The sequence below is a fragment of the Cheilinus undulatus genome, linkage group 3 (assembly GCF_018320785.1).
Source record: "Cheilinus undulatus linkage group 3, ASM1832078v1, whole genome shotgun sequence".
In the NCBI taxonomy this organism is placed as follows: domain Eukaryota; kingdom Metazoa; phylum Chordata; class Actinopteri; order Labriformes; family Labridae; genus Cheilinus; species Cheilinus undulatus.
Window position 1 is genome coordinate 19319594 of NC_054867.1, and position 18534 is coordinate 19338127.

Sequence of the window (18534 nt, forward strand, 5' to 3'; positions counted from 1 at the left end):
AGAGATGCTGGGCAAGGCAAACACTCGCTCCATGTTGCTGTTATTACAGAACTTAAACACATGTTTTACCTTATCACTGCGCTTTACATTAATCACACGGACACACACGGTTGATGTTTGGCTTGTTATCTGGCTGCTCATAAGTGTCAGAGCCAACCCTGCTGATGACTGGAATCAGTCTGTCACATATTACTGTGTTACACTAACCGCAGCATTGTTTATGCCTTGTGTGCACCAAAACACAACAGGTGTTTAAACCGGTGATGACCGTGTTGCAAAAAATAAAAAAATCCACTATGGCAGAAATTTTACTGGTGACAGTATTGATACCAGTTTACCATCCATGACTGGCTAATATTATTAACATTTTCCTGGAAAATAAGATTCTTATTATGACAATGATTGGGGATTTTCAGCAATAAAACTGTGTCCTCATTACAACAATAGTTGTGACTGTTGTCTTGTGACAGAACTCCATAAATTCTGACATAAAATGATTAAACTGCCATAACATTCAACATTTACAAATTAGCAAAGACTGAATCTCTTTGACCATGAGTCTCTGTCTTGTGTGAAAGGCTTGTTGTACAGTTTGATTTAATTCTCTCGCGTTACTATCTTCCCCTTCTCCCTATTTGTCTTCTTATTATTCCACTCCCCTTCCCGTCTCTCGCTCTTTTCCGGCTCCTTTCTCTCCCCCCTCTCTCTAAAACCACTTCAGGCCCCAGTGCTCAGGAGGTCGCACAGCTGCAGGGGCCCTTACGCAGGATCCAGCCCCTCTTATCCCCGCTCTCTCCTCCTTTGGTTGTCTGTTTCTCCCCAGATACTCATCCAGGCTGAGACAAAACGCTGAAAGTCTGCTAAAAGTTTTCTTTTCATTTGCTGGAGGGCTTTAGAACAGTAATTATAAGATGTTTTAGAGACCGTTTTGCCAATTCAACACTGTATGAAGGCGATGTTTGGTAAAAAGGAATGGAATTTCCTGTTCTCCCCCTACATCCATTCTTTTTCTTTGCTCTGTTCTTCTCTGATCAGCTGTGCAACAGGATGTGATTTGTCAGCCGATCTCACCTTTGTGGAATCTAACAGGAATGTGGCTTTGGATAAACTTGTTCTGCCCTCCTGGCCATCCATTCACCCATCCACACATCCATCCATCCATCGATTCTTACTATCCATCTTTCCCCCCCCCCCCTCCCCTTTCTCCATCCCCGCCTCTTTCCCAAACCAGCAAATAATCCCCTGCACCTGCAAAAGCTCCGCACACTGCAGCCTGCCAAGAGTAGAGCGTGTGACCTTGCCTCCATGACCACAGAGTCTGGGAGAAAGAGAGAGGGAGAGAGAGGGAGAGAAGACGATAGAGGAGGACGATGAAAGAGCGAGAACAAGGGAGAAAGAGGGAGGGACACGAAGAGAGAGAGAGAGGAGACTGTTGTTAGTGCAGATATCAGACACATTGAAAACACATTGTGAACCTTGGTCCGGTCTGGGGTCCAGGCCCCGCGGCTGGGAACCGGGCTGTCCGGCTATTTTTGTGTTGCCTTTTCTCCCCAGTGATGTCATGCTACTTGTTTCCCAGGAACACAGAAGGGACGAGAAGGAGGCTAGAAGATACACTGCAACACTGTCACTCCACCAGGCTGCAGCTTTACACATTTAGTCTAGACATCATCATGTTAAGATACAGCGGGTCAGCACATAGTCACATATCACATGTACATATCATTATCAACACATTATTTTCTTAACCTGTATGTATATGGTATAGAAACACACAAGTTAAATAGTAGAGTCATAAATATACACCAGGGGTCTAAAACTCAAGTGACATTGGGGCCAGGTTGTTCTGTTAATATGGGGCCACATGAACGCCACGCAGGAAAAAAAAAAAAAAAAGGTTAAATTGATACTCAACACACTGAAGGTGTTGAACGTGCTCCTGTCTTTTCCCACCAAAAAGCATGCAATTTTCATTTTAAGAAGTGTATTTTCTATTCAGATATTTATAAAAAAGCCCTAATTCTTAAAAAATTTGGACATCGTGTGAACAGAAAAAAAAATGGGATTATCATCAGAACAATGAAACTTCATGTTTACCTTAAAATCCAGATTATAGATCACACTTGTTTATAAACCCCTTTCTGGTTTTAGGCCGCTGCCAGAGAAACAAACCTTCATGTGTGATGGTTTTTGTGGTGTTAAGCCAAGTCTCATCGTGTAGCCTTTCCACCTCTACTACTGTCTGTGTCTGTGACGTTAACAGCTATAGCCTGTAAATCGCACAACCGATCTGCTCTGGTCACTGGTTGTCTTTAACTGGTGGAGGTCCCCAAAGCATGCCTGTGAAGTCTGTTGCTGAAAAAACACTACAGTATTGGATTTTTGCATGTCTAAAAAAAGCCCTCTGTTTCAGCCATGCTCAGAAAAAGCTGTTTCTGAGTCTGTGGCTTTAAATGTTAATGAGCTGTCTGACTCCACCCCTCTCAGGAAATGAATGTGGCTTAATGGATGTGGCTCTCTTGATCCTCTTCTCAGCTGGCAGCTAAGAGGAGGACCAGAAGAGGAGGGCAGAATTTTCTTCCAAGTGGGGAGGGCCAACCGAACCTTGGGGGCGGTGCTAATTCCCCACATGACATCATGAGGGGAAAATCTGAGAACGGCTTGTTTCTGCACACATTTTCTAAAAGGTGAAAAAAGAGAGGGGGAGGGAATGGATTTTTCTGATTATTGGGGGAATTGTGGCCAGGCCAGGGGCACACATTTTTGTTAGAAAAGCCTGTAAAAGTGATTTTTGCATAATATGTCCCCTTTAAAGAGGGTGAATATTTATGCAGTCACTTACATTACATGTTTTTGTTTAATTGATATTACTTTGATAGAAATCTGTTTTCACTCTAAAATTTAAGAGTCTTTTGTATTCATTCTCTTTATTTTAAAAAGCCATGACTGATATATAAAATCAATAAATGGGTAAAACATCCAAGGGGGTGCATTATTTTTATAGTCCGTGTATGTTGGGATGTAAGGTGTTGCAGCTGTTGGCCCTGCTGCCTCACAACAAAAAGGTTCATGGTTCAAATCCCAGACATAGCTTTTCTGCCTGTTCAGTTTACATGCTCTCCTTGTGCATAGTTTGGTTCTCTCCCGGTACTCCAGCTAACTCACACAGACCAGGCACAAGGTTAGCAACTCTAATTTGCCCATAAATGTGACCAGAAGTGTCCCTGGTTGTCCTTATGTCAGCCCTGTGATTGACCACAATCAGACAAGGGTGTTCCCTGTCTTTTTCCCAGGGACAGTTGGGACTGGCTCCAGTTCCCCTTATCCTTAAACAGAATAGTCAGTAAAGCCAAAGGGTGGATGGATGGTGTTGTTGATTTAGAAGACAGAAACACTCATTATGCATCCAAAAATGGGGTAAGGAGAGAGAGTAGAGACAGAGAGTTGCCTACAAAGGTCATGTAAAAGTTCAACTATGCAAGTTTGTAAAGTGTCCCCATGATGGGCAAGCAAGTTCACCCTGACTGGTTGTTTCAGTCAGGGCGGATGATTTTTTTTTAATCACTTTAAAACTTGCTGAATGTCAAACGTATGATTGAACTAAATATTTGGGGAGTGTAATGAAACTTTCCCTCAGTCAGTCTTGAAGTATAGCAGCCCTGCAGTCAGTGAATACAGTAAACTTGTATAAAAGGTATATTAACAGCAGTGTCCTAAAATCAACCTTTAAGATTTTCAAATTACAGCATTGCAGTATGGGAGTCTAATGTAAAATGAAAATGGATGCGTATTGAACTAATTCCTGTAATAATTCTGACTTGCATTTATTTTGATGACCAAATTACAATTTCCTTCCAAATCCTTTCAAAAAACAAAAAAATATATATCAAGAAAACATGTATATGAATATGTAAAACATATCTAATGCACTTTGTGAGTATCTTCTCTGATACTCTGAAACACCTCACCTCACTAGACAGCATCCTAAATTGCAACTGGCTACTGAGTGAAACCACCTGATGTTTTTGTTTTAAGATTGAACTCTATTTTCCCTGCTCCCTGTTTGAGCAACACGCTGAAGACTGTCTATACAAGGTTAGTCTTTGTATAAAATGCATGTGGACAGCTGTGCTGCCTCAGGCCCTTAAAGGTATGATTACTTCTCAGGGAGAGGGCAATTGAGCAACAGCATGGAGCGATTACTAATATTTTCTTTGTCCGTTCCCCCCCCCGTGAGTCTAATCTGTTGTATGTTATCTCCTTCTCGTCTCTATCTCACACATGGACATCATGTAAACCATGTGTGCATCCACAGCACATGCAAACAAACAAGTAAACACAAAATGAAAGAGAAAAAAAGAGGAGATGGTGCGAGCTCTGGATTTGTCATGTGTATTCCATTAGAGGGCAGATTAAAAAGGAGATTTTGTTTTCCACATCAAAGGCTACGGCTGGGGGATTCCTCTCTGTCTCCCTCCCTCTTTGAGTCTCTCCATCCCTTCCTCTTTGTTTCATGAATAAATAATAAGAGGCAGCAAACCTGGGAAAACAAACTTTTTGACCTGTGATCCTTTGTGTCAGGGTCAGAGTTTGCACCTGGACGACTTCCCACAGGAAGGAGGTTGTAGGTCTGTGTGCATGTGCCGGTGCATCTTGCATGTATTTGTCTAAAGAGAGAGCATCTGTTTGTGCATCATGCTGGTTTAATCTGAGTTCTTGAAATGCCTTTTGACTTAAGATTCCTTTAATGTTTCGCAGCTATTTCTTGGTATTCAATCATAACCTACAAGTGTTACACCCTCCTGTTTGCTAATGTTGTTTTTGAGGTCTGAACAGATGGGATACACTTTAATTCTACTGTTGATGCGAGGAAAACAAATGAATATAAAGCCAAATTATGGTGCAATTAATGTTTGAAAGAAGCATGAAATATATTCACTGGTCTGGTATGAAAAAAAGAATCATAAATCTCTGCATTGACCGTCATGTAAAATTTTTTAATATCCTTTAATTTACCAAATTAAAGCAAAAAAATACCCTTTCTGAGGCATACCCTTTAATTGATTTTTTAAAAATCAATCACGCTCACTATAATTTGGCTTTTTTTTTTGCCAAAGAAATTGCACCTTTGGCTGCAATCACAGCACTCCGTCTGTGTAGATAGATCTCAGTCAGGCTTGCACATCAGGACACACACACAAAAAAAAAAAAAAACTGCAAAACTGCTCAAGCTCTGTCAGGTTGCACTTGGATCGGGTATGAACAGTACTTGCCATGTCCAGCCACAAATTCTCTGTTGGATTAAGGTCTGGGCTCTTACTCAGCTACTCCAGAACATTCACCTTGCTGTCTTTAAACCATTTCTCTGCAGCTTTCGGTGAATGCTTCAAGTCATTGTCTTACTGGAAAACAATTCTCCTAAGATGCAGATTTTCCTCTTTTTACCCTTCACCTTTACAAGCCTTCCAGGGTCCGCCGCAGAGAAGCAACCCCACAGCATGATGCTGCCACCACGTGCTTCACAGTGGGGATGGTGTGTTTGTGGTGATGTGCAGAATTTGGGGCCCGCCAAACATAGCATCTTGTCTGATGGCCAAAATGTGCAATTTTGTTCTCATCAGACCAAGGAACTTTCTTACACTTGACCCTAGAGTCTCCCACATGACTTTTGGTGAACTCTTGTTGAGATTTAATGAGCTTTCCTCAACAGTGGCTTTCTTGTTGCCACTCTCCCATAAAGTTTTGATTGGTGAAGAACCCGGGCATTGATGTATGCAGAGTCTTTCCCATCTCAGCTGGTAAAGCATGTAACTCCTTCAAAGTAGTCTTGGATGTCTTGGTGGCCTCTCTCACTAGTCTCCTTCTTGCACATGTGCCATATTTCTTCCATTTCTTGATGATGGATTTAACTGAACTACGGGGGATGTTCAATGCCTTGGATTTTTTTTGTATCAATCCCCTGAGTCATACTTTTCCACAACCTTTTCTCTGAGTTGCTTGGAGTGTTCTTTTGTCTTCAAGATGTAATAGTAGCCATGGATACTGATTCATCAGTGATTGGACTTTCCAAACACAGGAGTTTTTATACTAAAATCACTTGAAATACATTCACTGCACTCAGATGATCCCCATTTGACAAATTGTGAGACTACTAGCATAAATTGGCTGGACCTCTGTTGAAATAGGTCAGTCACTTCAAAGGGGGTGGATATTTACGCAATCACTTATTTTACATTACATATCTTTATTTAATTACATTACTTTTAGAAATCTGTTTTTACTTTGACATTGAAGAGGTTTGTGTTGTGACAAAAGCCAAATTGTTTTGACCATGATTGATTTATAAAATCCATAAAAGGGTAAAACATCCAAGGGGGTGAATTATTTTTATAGGCACTGTGGGCAAGTTGCACTTAATGCTCTCTGCAAAACTTTGACTGCTTTCTCCTAATGGGTTTCTCCCTTTTTTTCTCTCTGACTCTCTCTCTCTGACAGCTGTGCTGGCTCGGTGTGAAGCAAAAGAGAAAAGCAATAACGCAGCACATTACTATCCCACAAAGCAGATGGGAGATCATGCCACACACATGCACTCTCTCAAATTCTTTCACTCTGGCATATTTCAAATTAAACTGGTGTTTGTGAAAGCCTCTGAACATCATGGTGGTCATTGTGATGAAGATGCAATAAAAAATCTGTTTGGTTACAACTTTTTTTTTTGTCTTTTATGTTGACTAGTTAACTGATTGCATCTTTGCTAACTGTGGAAATACTTCATTTGTTTTTAAGAGCAGCAAAGGGAGAACATGAAAGAGAAAAAGGCTATGAGAAAGATAAGGAGGAGAGGACTAGAGCCAAAAGGGGAGAGAGCAGCAGAGATGAGAGGAGAGTAAAGGATGTAAGAGGAGAGGAGTCAAGGAGAGACGGGAGGAGACGAGCAGTCCAGATTCCAGCAGTTCAGCTCTCCACCAACGGACGTGTCCAGATGGCCTGGAGAGAGAGGGCCTTTGACTGAGGGACAAAGAGACACTTGTGAAAGACAAAATCTAGCTTTTACGAATGCACAGACACAGAAGCACATACACGCACAGCTGTGCAGCGTATTGTTTGTTGTAGCTCGGCCGTTAGCTCCTAACATTGATGGAATGCTCGACTGTCCGCCTCTCGCGCCCTTGAGACATGATGTCACGCCGACAAAATGTCCTCCTTTCAAAGGGGAGCTGCTTTTTTATGCATGTGGGGACATTTAGTAAACAGAGGAGAAAGACTTGAGGGTAAAACTGAAATAAAATAAGACAGGAGAAAAGGTATAACAGCCAAATCAGCGGACAGAGACAGGACTGAATGTGAGACAGACAGAATGTGCTGTTTCAAAACCTGAAGTCTGGTGTGATAGTTATACTGAAAACCCATTAAATGGAGGTGTAAAGTCCCATTTTGGCTTGCCACAAACGACACATGGAAAAACTATTAATGAGTAGAGCAGAAACACTTTTATAACTTCACAGCACATCGCTTAGAATAATAGTAAGGCAGAAAATGAAAGGGTTAAAATTGCTAAACAATGACAACAGAAGAGGAAAATCAGCCTCTCAAACAAATATTTATAAACAGATTTGATCCATACCTTCAAATATTCCCAAAGAGGAAACTGCACCAGTGAGAACGGGATCTGAAAAACAAGCACAAAGAGTTTTAATCATCAGAATAATCTCAGCATTTGTTTTTGATTTTCTGGAGGTTCAAGTTTCATCTCCTGCACTTGTCATTCCCACCACCTTTCTTTGTTTCCTCTCCCTCGTTCCTTCTCACTGCTGATGATTAATGAATGAGACGTGGCTGTGGTCTGGCAGTCATGAATGGAGAGATGGACAGATGGACGCATGATGGATGGAACAAACTTTGAGGAATAGAGGGATGGAGGGAGGGTGGGCGCTAAAGTGATGGTTGGATTTGAAGTGTTGCTACTGGAAATGTAAAGTCGCCCCAGGCAGGAAGTTACAGCGGAGGGAATCAATAGCAGTGCCAAGGCAAGGGGCAGATGACACAATGATAGACCACACACACATGCATGCACACATGCATGCTGTTATCTTGCACTGCAGGACAGCAGAGCAGGACAGGAAGGAAGAGAATAAACACAAGCAGAGGCAAAGAGAGAAATAAATAAAGTGACACTGGGTGGTGTCATCAGCCTTTGATCACAGCAATAAGAGGATCATTCATCCATCTGTGCCAATTCCCACATTAACACATAAGTACAAGATGGTCAAATACAAAACTGTGTCAGTCATGCTACCAAAACAATATGCTAACTGTGTTTATCACACATAATGGGCTCATGAATCACTTCCCAGCAAAGTGACCTCATATAAACACTCAATTTTGAGATGCACTCAGAGGGTTTCAGTCATATTGTCTCAGTGCTCAATGACAAACCTTTATGGTTATACAAAGGTTATAATAGCATCTAGATCAACCAGTATTCCTGGCTACCATTACACCATAAAGACAGAAGAACACTTCAAGCCACTCAGAGAAAAGGTATTTGAAAAGTATAAAGGGATGGATACAAACAAATTTCACCATTTCAAAACTCACTGTATATCCCCTGGAGTTTAGTTAAATCCATCATCAAGAACTTGAAGGAATATGGCATCCTCACAAACTAAATGCCCATGCAAGAAGGAGACGAGTGAGAGAGGCCACCAAGACACCTATGACTACTCTGACGGAGTTGCAAGCTTCAGCAGCTGAGATGGGAGAGACTCTGCATACAATAACTGTTGCCAAGGTTCTTCACCAGTCTAATGGGAGAGAGATCCACTAATGAAAGAAAGTCATATTAGAGCTCAACTAGAGTTCACCAAACAGCATGAAAGAGACTCCATGATCGAAGAAAGTTCTCTGGTCCGATGAGACCAAAATGGTACTTTTGGGCCATCAGATAAGACGCTATGTTTGGCGGGCCCCAAATGCTACACATTACAAACACACCACCTCCACTGTGAAGCATGAGAGTAGCAGCAACATGCTGTGGGGATGCTTCTCTGCAGCCAGCCTTGGACATCTCGCAAAGGTAGAGGCTGGGTAAAATAAGTGCAGTAAAGTTTGGAAAATCCTGGAAGACGATCTAATTCACCCTGCAGAAGAACTACATCTTGAGCAAAGATTTATTTCCAGCAAAACAATAATCTGAAGCATACAGCGAAAGCTACAAAGAAATGGTTTAAAGACAACAAGATGAGTGTTGTGGAGTGGCCGAGTCAAAGCCCAGACCTTAATCCAACAGAGAATTTGTGGCTGGACTTGACAAGGGTTGTTCATGCTTGATCCAAGTGCAACCTGACAGAGCTTGAGCAGTTTTGCAAAGAAAACTGATTGCAGCCAAAGCGCTTCTACTGACTTCAGGGGGTGAATACTGACACAGTCACCTATTTTACAGTGTAGTTTTTTATTTTAATGACATAACATTGTAGAAATCAGTTTCACTTTGACATTAAGGAGGGTTTTTAGTATTGTTTTGTCAGAAAAAAAAGCTAAATTATATATATTATATAAAAGAGTAAAATATCCATGGGGGTGAATACTTTTCATACGCACTGTATTTTGTAATGAACTTTAGATTACAGTGCTGAAAGCTCGAGTATGTAACACGTGATGACAACCGTGTAGAATCAACTCTACTCCCCCTCCCTTCCTGTTCTTCTTCCTGTTTGAGCTCCATAGCTCCGCCCCTCTTCTCACATACCTCCTCACAAATGAGCATGTCCGCTGAATCAAATACTGACAGGGGCAAAGCTCTTGTTGAGTGATTTTGCTCTGCTTTCCACTGAAATCAATGGCTGAATCACAGGCAAGAAAACACTTCGTCTCAGCATAAACAAATTCTACATAGGACCGAACACCGCTGGTAACTCCGCCACTGTATCAACTTCTCACTGAGCTGAGAGCCGCAAGCGCACCGACTACAGCAGCCAGTGGGAACGCTCCCTCTGACCTGAGCCTTGATTGGCTGCGAGTGCTCGCCTCCTCATTGGCTGGAGCATCCAGCAACATGTGAGAGTGCAGCAAGAAGAGGCGTTGCAGAAGTGTGGCTTCAATAACAAGACCCTGGCAGGTGGTGTTGTTTTTGTGGGCATACGATACTAACAATAAATTGCTTACTACATCTTTAAGAGTAAAAATGATGCTTTTAAAATAAGAAAGAGCAAAATGGAGCAACACGTTACTTTAAATTTAACTAATTTGTCAAAACTGGCTATTTAACAGCAGAGGCTCTTGTGTAAAACCAGGATTTTCTAACTTCTGACTTTCTAATGAACTGCTTAGTAAATAATGTGTTCCTTAGCTTTGAAACTATTACCATCATAGTGTTGTAACTTCAATATATAGGGTTTTCATGATGACAGAATTTGCCTGAGATTTTTGATCATTTTTTTTCATCTCATGTAATAGATATTCATTATTATTAATACTATTAATAATCAAATTAACAGATATGACATGGTTTTATGCATTTAGTAATAAAAAAGTATCGTATATATTTGGATGACCTACATTGACAGCCAGCATTTGCATCTTATACATCAAGAGATTAAACAAAATATACTGCATACTGAGATATTAATTATTAAATGTTCTAGTTTCATCCCAATCTAACATTTTATTTCTTCTGTCTCAAAGTAGTCTGATATATGGAGCTGACAGAAATGGACCAGTGGAAAAACTCCTCCTGCCCATCTGGTCAATTCAGACAGACAGAAGCAAATTCTCTGAGTCCTGGGAGATGATCTGAAACTTTATTTGACGTAGGTCTGGTATCCAGCCCCCTGAAAGCTGAGTGTTATGAAAAGAGAGAGTACATTGCTGTTTTCCAACTGCAGAAAGATGAGAGAGCCTTCAAAAGGAATTACAGCGCACCTGTCTTTTATTACCACCCCGATGAGTTCTGCTTTTATTTTCCAGGGAAGAGCAGGACGGACAGAGAGAGTGGAAGGATTGTACTGTGGTAATAGACACTAATGTCGATACCATACATCTTTAAGTATTTTTTCAGTACTTTACTGTAAGTTTTAACATTTCAATAAAGCTTAAAATAAAGCTGACAGGTCAGGCTTAAAAACTGTTGCATCTTCTAAACACTGCGATGGAGAGAGAAACAGATTATTCTGGTGAGGATCAGGACAAACTGATCCAGCAGTGATTTATAACTTGGTTTGACACCCCTGGTAGGCTATGCATGTGGTACTCATCTGTGTGCGTGGTTGAGTGTGCTCCCTGGCAGAGATGGAGCATCTGAAAAACCGCATGTGGTCTGATTAAAATTGATAAGTCATTTATAGTTAAAGCAGGGCTGTGAGAGCTGCATGCACGGCGTGTGTGAACCTGAGAAAATGCAGCCTAACCAACCTGTGTGTTTGTTTATCCAAGTTATGGAATCAAATATAACAGGGTGGAGGAATTATTACAGTGTTTCTTTTCCAGTTCTGAGATGCTTTCTTCTCATCTCACATCGACAAGCTCTGAGCGGTGAAACCCGATGTTGGTGTAGTGACAGAGGAGACGACAGATGTAGTAAATCTCTCAGCAGGAGGAGAAATAAGCACATGTAGGGAAGAGAGAGGAGCTATCTGTCTCATTCACTATGAACATCCCAATCAAAAAGTTAGCTCAAGTCTGTCCACTTTCCAGCGACATGATCGGTGCAGGTGGTGCAGCTTTAGAATGAATTCTCACCATGGCTGAAATCCTTGACTCACTGCTCTGGCTTGCACTAAAAAAACAAGCAAGAGTTCTCACAACAGCCCAGGGCCTTTTTGGCTTCAGCTATTGTTTTTGAGGTGAGGTTACCTTGGAGGCAGACTTGTACATCAGCATTGCACCTGATAGACTGAACGTTGCTCATATCCTCACCGTCCCTGGAGTTTCAGGTGAAAAAGAAAGCCAGAGGATGAAATACCTTGAACTCTACAACAGTCATTGGGTAAAACTCACCTGAGACTTTTTTTTAATTGTCTCTAACTTTGCATTATTAATATCAAGGCTGTCTTTGACTTTATCTAAACGTTTGTTGTGTCTGCATAAATCCAGATTTCGAAAAATGGCCAGTTATACCTAGAACAGCCATGTGGTTCAAATTTACCCCATTAGAAAGCATTCATTTTTCCTTCACACAAGTAGATAAACAAGACATTATTGTGGAAATTTCTTCTGTCTCCTGTGTTATTTCTTATGAAGTGTCATTAAATATTCTAACTGCATGAGTGAAGAGAAATCTGGCGGTGGGGAAGTTTCAGGACTGCGATCAATGACAGATCATCATCTGACAGTCATTTAGTTCTCTTTCTGTAATCAATCAGCTCTTCTTTGTCTGTGGTTAAATAACTGCTCTTGATGAAGATCAGTGCACTCCAGAAGGTTATTTTTAGCTGCTGGCAGTGACACAGAGAACCCCAGCAAATGTTTCCACAAAGTCACTCTAGAAGTTGAGGACAAAGATGCATGATCAAGTGAGGTCTCACAGTTGTTACTCTTCAGTGAGATCCGCTACTTTGCCTATCAGACACCTCTGATAGCAGCCTCCAGATCGTCTTGTTGAGTCTGGTGTCTCTCATCTTCCACTAGACATTTCCCCAGAGATTCTCTACAGGGTTCAGGTGAGATCAGTTTGCTGGCCAGTCAAGAACAGTAACACCATGGTCAGCAGTTTCTGGCAGTTTTGGCTCCACGGTGGGCAGGTGCCAAGTCCTGCTGGAAAACAAAATCAGTATCTCTTTAAAGCTTCTCAGCTGATGTAAGCATTGAGTTCTCTAAAATCCCCTGGTTGATAGTGTTGACTCTGGACTTGATAAAGTACAGTGGACCAGCAGCAGATGGTGCCCAAAACCATCACAGACTTTTGAAACTGAAAACACTGGACTTCAAGCACCTTGGATTATGGTGCTCTCTGATCAGACTCTGACCTTGATTTACAAATAAAATTCTAATTTTTGCCTGCAGGTGAGACACTGATGAAGTCTACGGTTCAAGATTGGCTCGACACTATGAACACCACACTTGTAGTCCATTTCCTGGACCTGTCTGTGAGTGGTGGATCTTGATCCACTGACTCCAGCCTTGGTCATCTCATTGTGAAGCTCCCCTAAGTTCTCGAATCTGCTTTGCTTGTCGGTCCTCTTAAGGCTGAGTGCCTCCTTTTCTATGAATATGCTTTGATACAGCCTATGAAAACAGCCTGCCCTTTCAGCAGTGACCCTCTGTGGCTTACCCTCCTTGTGAAGGATGTCAGTGATTGTCGAGTCAGCAGTCTTCCCCATGATTGTTGTTGCGTGTACTGAACCAGAGTGAGGAGATAATTGACAGGAAATGGGAAGTTTCCACAATAATTTGAGATAGTGGATTTTTGGTTTTCATGAGCTGTAAGCCGAGATTAAAACTAAAAGGTCTTGAAATAGTTCACTTTGTATGAGATGAATCTAGAATGTATGGAAGTTTAACCTTTTGAATTAAATCACAGCAAAAAAAAAAAAAAAACTTTCCACAATATTCTAGTTTTTCGAGATGCACTTGTACATGCTAGTGCAGATGTCCAACCACATTATCTATGTGCATTGGGCCACCGTTGAGGTATTTTACTTTTTTATGATTTCAGGCATGCATGTAAATTCACCAACTGAGCTTTAATGAAAAAAACATGCATTGTCGATATTTGTCCTGTGAGTGAGTTCAGGGCTTGGTATGCTGCTAAAGGACACAGTGAGTGAGAGACCACCTGGCTGTAACTGGTTGCAGGTGCTGAACTTGAAGTCAAAGGGGACATTTCGTCTGAGCCCTGGGTGAACAGAATGTTTTTGATATTCTAGAGTTACAAAAAGGTCTGAGACAAGTGTTAAGGGCACATTTAGACCTGAGCTATGTCACAGTAGAATATAGCACACAGCCATGCAGACAGTCTGGGTCATGCTACTCTATGCTAAGCTAGCATGAAGGCAGCCAGGCAGCTTTAAATGCTCCACAGTGCTAACTGCTGACTCTGACCCATCGTATAAGGCCTTAGCTAGCACGGCCTATTCAGCTCCATGAAGTCAAGCCAGACTTTCTCTGTGGCTGTGTCTCTGTTTCATTAGGTTTACCCTAACAGCAGAACATCTAAAATCCCGGTAAAAATGACAGAGAAGAGAAGTCTGTAATCATGATGAGGGAATAAATATCATAATTGCAGTACTCATTTAATGCTACCTAAGTGGTACATGCAGGGCAAACAAGAAAGAGCCTGTTTTTGGTCTTGTTTTACAGTATCATTTCACACAGACTAAATATGTAGTTGTGAGTAAAATGATCAGTTTGCAGAAGAAAACATTACCCTAAAGGCAGTACAGCAGTGATGTTTATGTCCATCAGGAGCAGCTGAGGTTTTCTTCCGCCTGCCAAAACTTTACTAGACTCCAGCTTGAGCAAATCAGTGAGCTCCGATGTTGACACAAGCAGTGACCGACTCCTAACAATAACCAGGGAGGCAAACACACCCGGGGAATTTAACACAGTGTTGTGGCCTGTGAACATGACCCGACACTTGACTTAAAAATCTTGGCACCAAAAGCCCACATAAACACCCACACACTGATGTAACACCGAGAAAGAAAGATCACTTGGAAAATAGAGGTTTACTGGTGCAAAAACTAAAAAGTGGATTAGTTTAACCATACCATAAGCAGTATATTAAGTTTGATGCAAGGACTGCGAAAATACAAACATTTAAATAATATTCAATTGGTTGCTGGCGCAAATAGTTTTTATTTCTTTGCAATTCTTGCTGTCCTTTTTAAAATGAGCTATGAGCTTTGATGTTAGATGATTTGTCCCTGCTTTTGAAATGTCACTGAAACATTTCCTGTCGCTGATCTTTCCAAAAGAAACTGCCCACATTTTCTTTTCGCATTTCGCAATAAAAACAAATCAAAGTTTGTCAAATAGGTGGCTTCTTGAGTATAAAAAATCTCATCGCTGTTAGGTCACCAGCATTAAAATGATGTGAAACAACAGAATCACTACTATTTACATCAGTGCATGGCACATTATTTGCTGATGGGCAACAGTTTGTCAACAGGGCTATACAAAATCAGTGCAGTCCTGTGTTTTCTTTGAAAACAAGACAACTTTAAGGACAGCTGCCATGCATATCACTATCACCTCTCCCTTGATGACCAGACAAAATCAAAAATCAAAAAGAGGCTGGATTCTGACATCAGCTTTGTAAACAGCAATGGCAAAGAAAATGCTGAACTGACATTTCTCTATGAGGGAATAATTGCTAGGTCTACAGCTGCTGCAAATGGCAGGACATGAAGTCTGGAGTAGATCTGTTAATCATCTGCAAAGTAGTGATTCCAAATTTTGTGTTTTTCAAAAACTGACTCCAAAGGAAGCAGAGACAAGGAGTGGGGCCTAGAATTGAGCCTCGATGGACCCCACAGCCTAGTGGGGCCATCACAGAAGAGTACTGGCCCAAATGGACTGAAAAAGTCCTCTCTGCGCTATAAAATTGAAACTATTTGAGGACAGTACCTCTAATTCCAACACATACCTCAAGACGTGATAAAAGTCGGGTGGTCAATCGTATTGAAGGCAATAGAGTTCACAGATTCAACAGGTAACAGAAGACCATTAAAAACTATCGGCTCCGTCCACACAGAGACAGTCAGGAGTATAGGGAGAAGTTTTTTGTACAAATCTGTAAACGCTTACCGTTTCATCTCCATGTGGACAGCCAACTGCATCTTTCTTGAAATGATTATGTCATGCAAATCATAACCCACTTAAGCCACATGTACGGGTCAAACCAAAACAACAATGGCAGATTACAGGGCCGTGTTTGTGCTGCAGAAGCTACTGAGCTTACTATGGCTTTAACAGCAAAATCGGATACCCCTTTACCACCACTGACAACAGCATACACCACATGTTCTTAAATCCACCGCAGAGAACAACCAGAAGGAGAACCAGGAGAAAGTTTGTGGAAGTTTTCTGTAATCTTCTTCTCTCTTTTGGTGCATTTCTGTGGCAGCGTTACAGTGCTACTTACAGGCTTGGTATAAATACTACAGCATTTTTAGTCATTTTCAGTGGTTCCGTACTTACACGGACATATTCTGAAATGACCCCGTGTTTACGGAAAACTTTTTCAAAATGAAATGGAAATATGTTTTTTATATATATTCGTCTCTGTGTGGACAAGGCCTTAAAAGCATAGTTTCTGTACTGTGATGAGCTTGAAACCCAGCCTGAAACTTTTTCTAAAATGTTAATAAGATTAAGATGTGACTGTGACCAATTAAAAACCCCAAATACAGGAAAAACAATAAGTCATATTTTTAACACAAACCTGCCACAAAAGCAGGGAGGAAAGAAAGGGAGAGAGAACAGCAGAACTGGAAAGAACAAGATCAACTAGTTACAAATTAATTACAAAGAGAAAGAAGAGGATATTTGCTGATTATATTACAGCATGCATTTATTTCGAACCTATTTAACCAGACAGACCCTTGAGATTAAGATCTCTTTTCTTGCAGGTCTCGCCAAGACAGTACCCCAGTTACCATTAGAAGATGGTAAAAATACAACAAACAGAACAGATGGGACAAAAAGAATGAAAACATGAATGAGGCAACCACACACTTAAGTCAAATGGTCTGTTACAATCATCCAGCCTATGCTCTAAAGTTCTTCGTTTCCATGTTACCAGCTGCATGTTTGTACTCTGCTCTCTGTCACAGCCTAAAGCTGCTAAATACTTAATTCACCATTTGGTAAATAATGTTTGTGAAGTCCCTTTAGCATCTCTGAAACTGTACATGTTGACTTTCACCTCTGCTGCAGACAGAGCTCAGAGGAAAGAGAGTGAGAGAGAGAGCGCAATGTCATCTGCAAACTTCTTCTCTAAGTCTCTTGATGCAGACTGATGACAGCGTCACACCACTGTAGAAGCACTGATGCTGAATGTTGAAAATAAGACAGCAGTACACTATATGTGCTTCTGGTTTATTAGTGAGAAATCAGAGGAAATACCTATGTTGGTAAAAGTTATTGATAGAAAAACGTATTCGCTTTGCCTTACGTTTTTATGCACGGTTCATCAATCACATTTGATCTGTGTTCAGTGACTTTAATGTGCAGGTTGCAAGTAAAGAAAAACTAGATTATTTGTTGCTATGGTACCAAAACTTATGGATACTGTTTGATTTTAAATAGTATCGTATTAAAGTTCAAATTTGGTACTGTCTCAATTCTAGTCTGATCTAAAGCTTGGCTGAGGCATTAGAACACTAGTCACAAATTTCCTGTACTTCTGTTTCTGGTTATGTTGTCTACCCTTGAATATACGCATCTCAAATACATCTAGCTGTCTACACTACATTTTCAACTTCCCTGTCTGCATCAAACCTCCATCATATTCTTCCTCCTCTGTCTTCCAATCCACACTTTATACTAGACTTATTTCTTACTAACACAATTATTGATCTCTTACTTTTAGTAACTATTGAAGACACTGTGTTTAAATGCTAAAATATGGCTCTGAAACTTGGCTCCAGTGTAAAAACTGTGCTCCAGAAGCTGAGCAGCATCTGCTCCCAAAGCCCACAAACATGTGTGTCATCCAGCTGGTCTCCAGGGACAGATTCCACTGCTGGGAAACACATGAGCCGCTCTCACAGACCTGCTATCCTGCCTTTGCATTTTTCTAGGAATATGCTGCCGTGCCTAATCATATTTCTGCTGCTGTGTACCGTGTGCCTGAAAGCAACGTTTTGTGTTCACCAGCTGACGCATTTAGTCACTGATCAGAGGTGACAGTGCCACTTGCTGTGACTGTCAGGTACTATATTATAGGAATATGGAGATTGGGTCTGCCGTGTCACTCTGCTGACAGTGCTCTAGTGTGGGTATGGATGCGTCCTTGCCAACTGTATTAGTGCTAACTTTATTAGTATTCAGAGAGGCTCCGGGCTGTCACAGGTCCTTAGGCGCTCAGCGGAGGGCAGGAAAAACACATGTCAAAATATATTCACATTGAGCCTGATTGCAGGCAAGCCAGTTGGCTGCAATTTGACAAATGACTTTTAATAGGTCATACTGCAGCCTGTGCATACAGATGAGCATTTAAAAGGAGAAAGAAGGACTAAGAAAGATGGATACTGAGATGGAGAGACAAGCAGACAAATGTGCAGATGGCCAAAACCAACAGAAGACGCATTATTCATCTCTCAGCAAAGTATTTTCCAAAAAGTTCCATCATTTCTTAAAGTTTTGCTTTCAAATATCAGACTGATGCTCCTGTGGACTGGCTCTCCAAAACCAACTTCACTGGAAACCACAATTCAGATGCTTTCCAACAAAATGTTCAAATTAATCTAAGCATGTCTGATATTTAGCATAATATGTCATTTAGATGATAAACAGCCAATTTGTGTAACCCACTTAATCTTAACAGTTCACCAGGGACATTTAAAAATAATTACAGCATGGTTCCTTTTACTA

At 41.1% G+C, this 18534-nt stretch overlaps 1 protein-coding gene across 1 annotated transcript in view; it reads right to left on the reverse strand.

The window, feature by feature from the left end:
- Positions 1-18534, reverse strand: part of slc25a26 (solute carrier family 25 member 26) — an 87189-nt gene that overhangs the window by 24117 nt on the left and 44538 nt on the right. The window contains exons 6-7 of the mRNA XM_041783109.1: positions 7625-7669; positions 1249-1318 (exon numbers count right to left, since the gene is read on the reverse strand). Of these exons, the coding sequence (XP_041639043.1) occupies positions 1249-1318; positions 7625-7669 (115 nt within the window). The remainder of the gene's footprint in view (positions 1-1248; positions 1319-7624; positions 7670-18534) is intronic.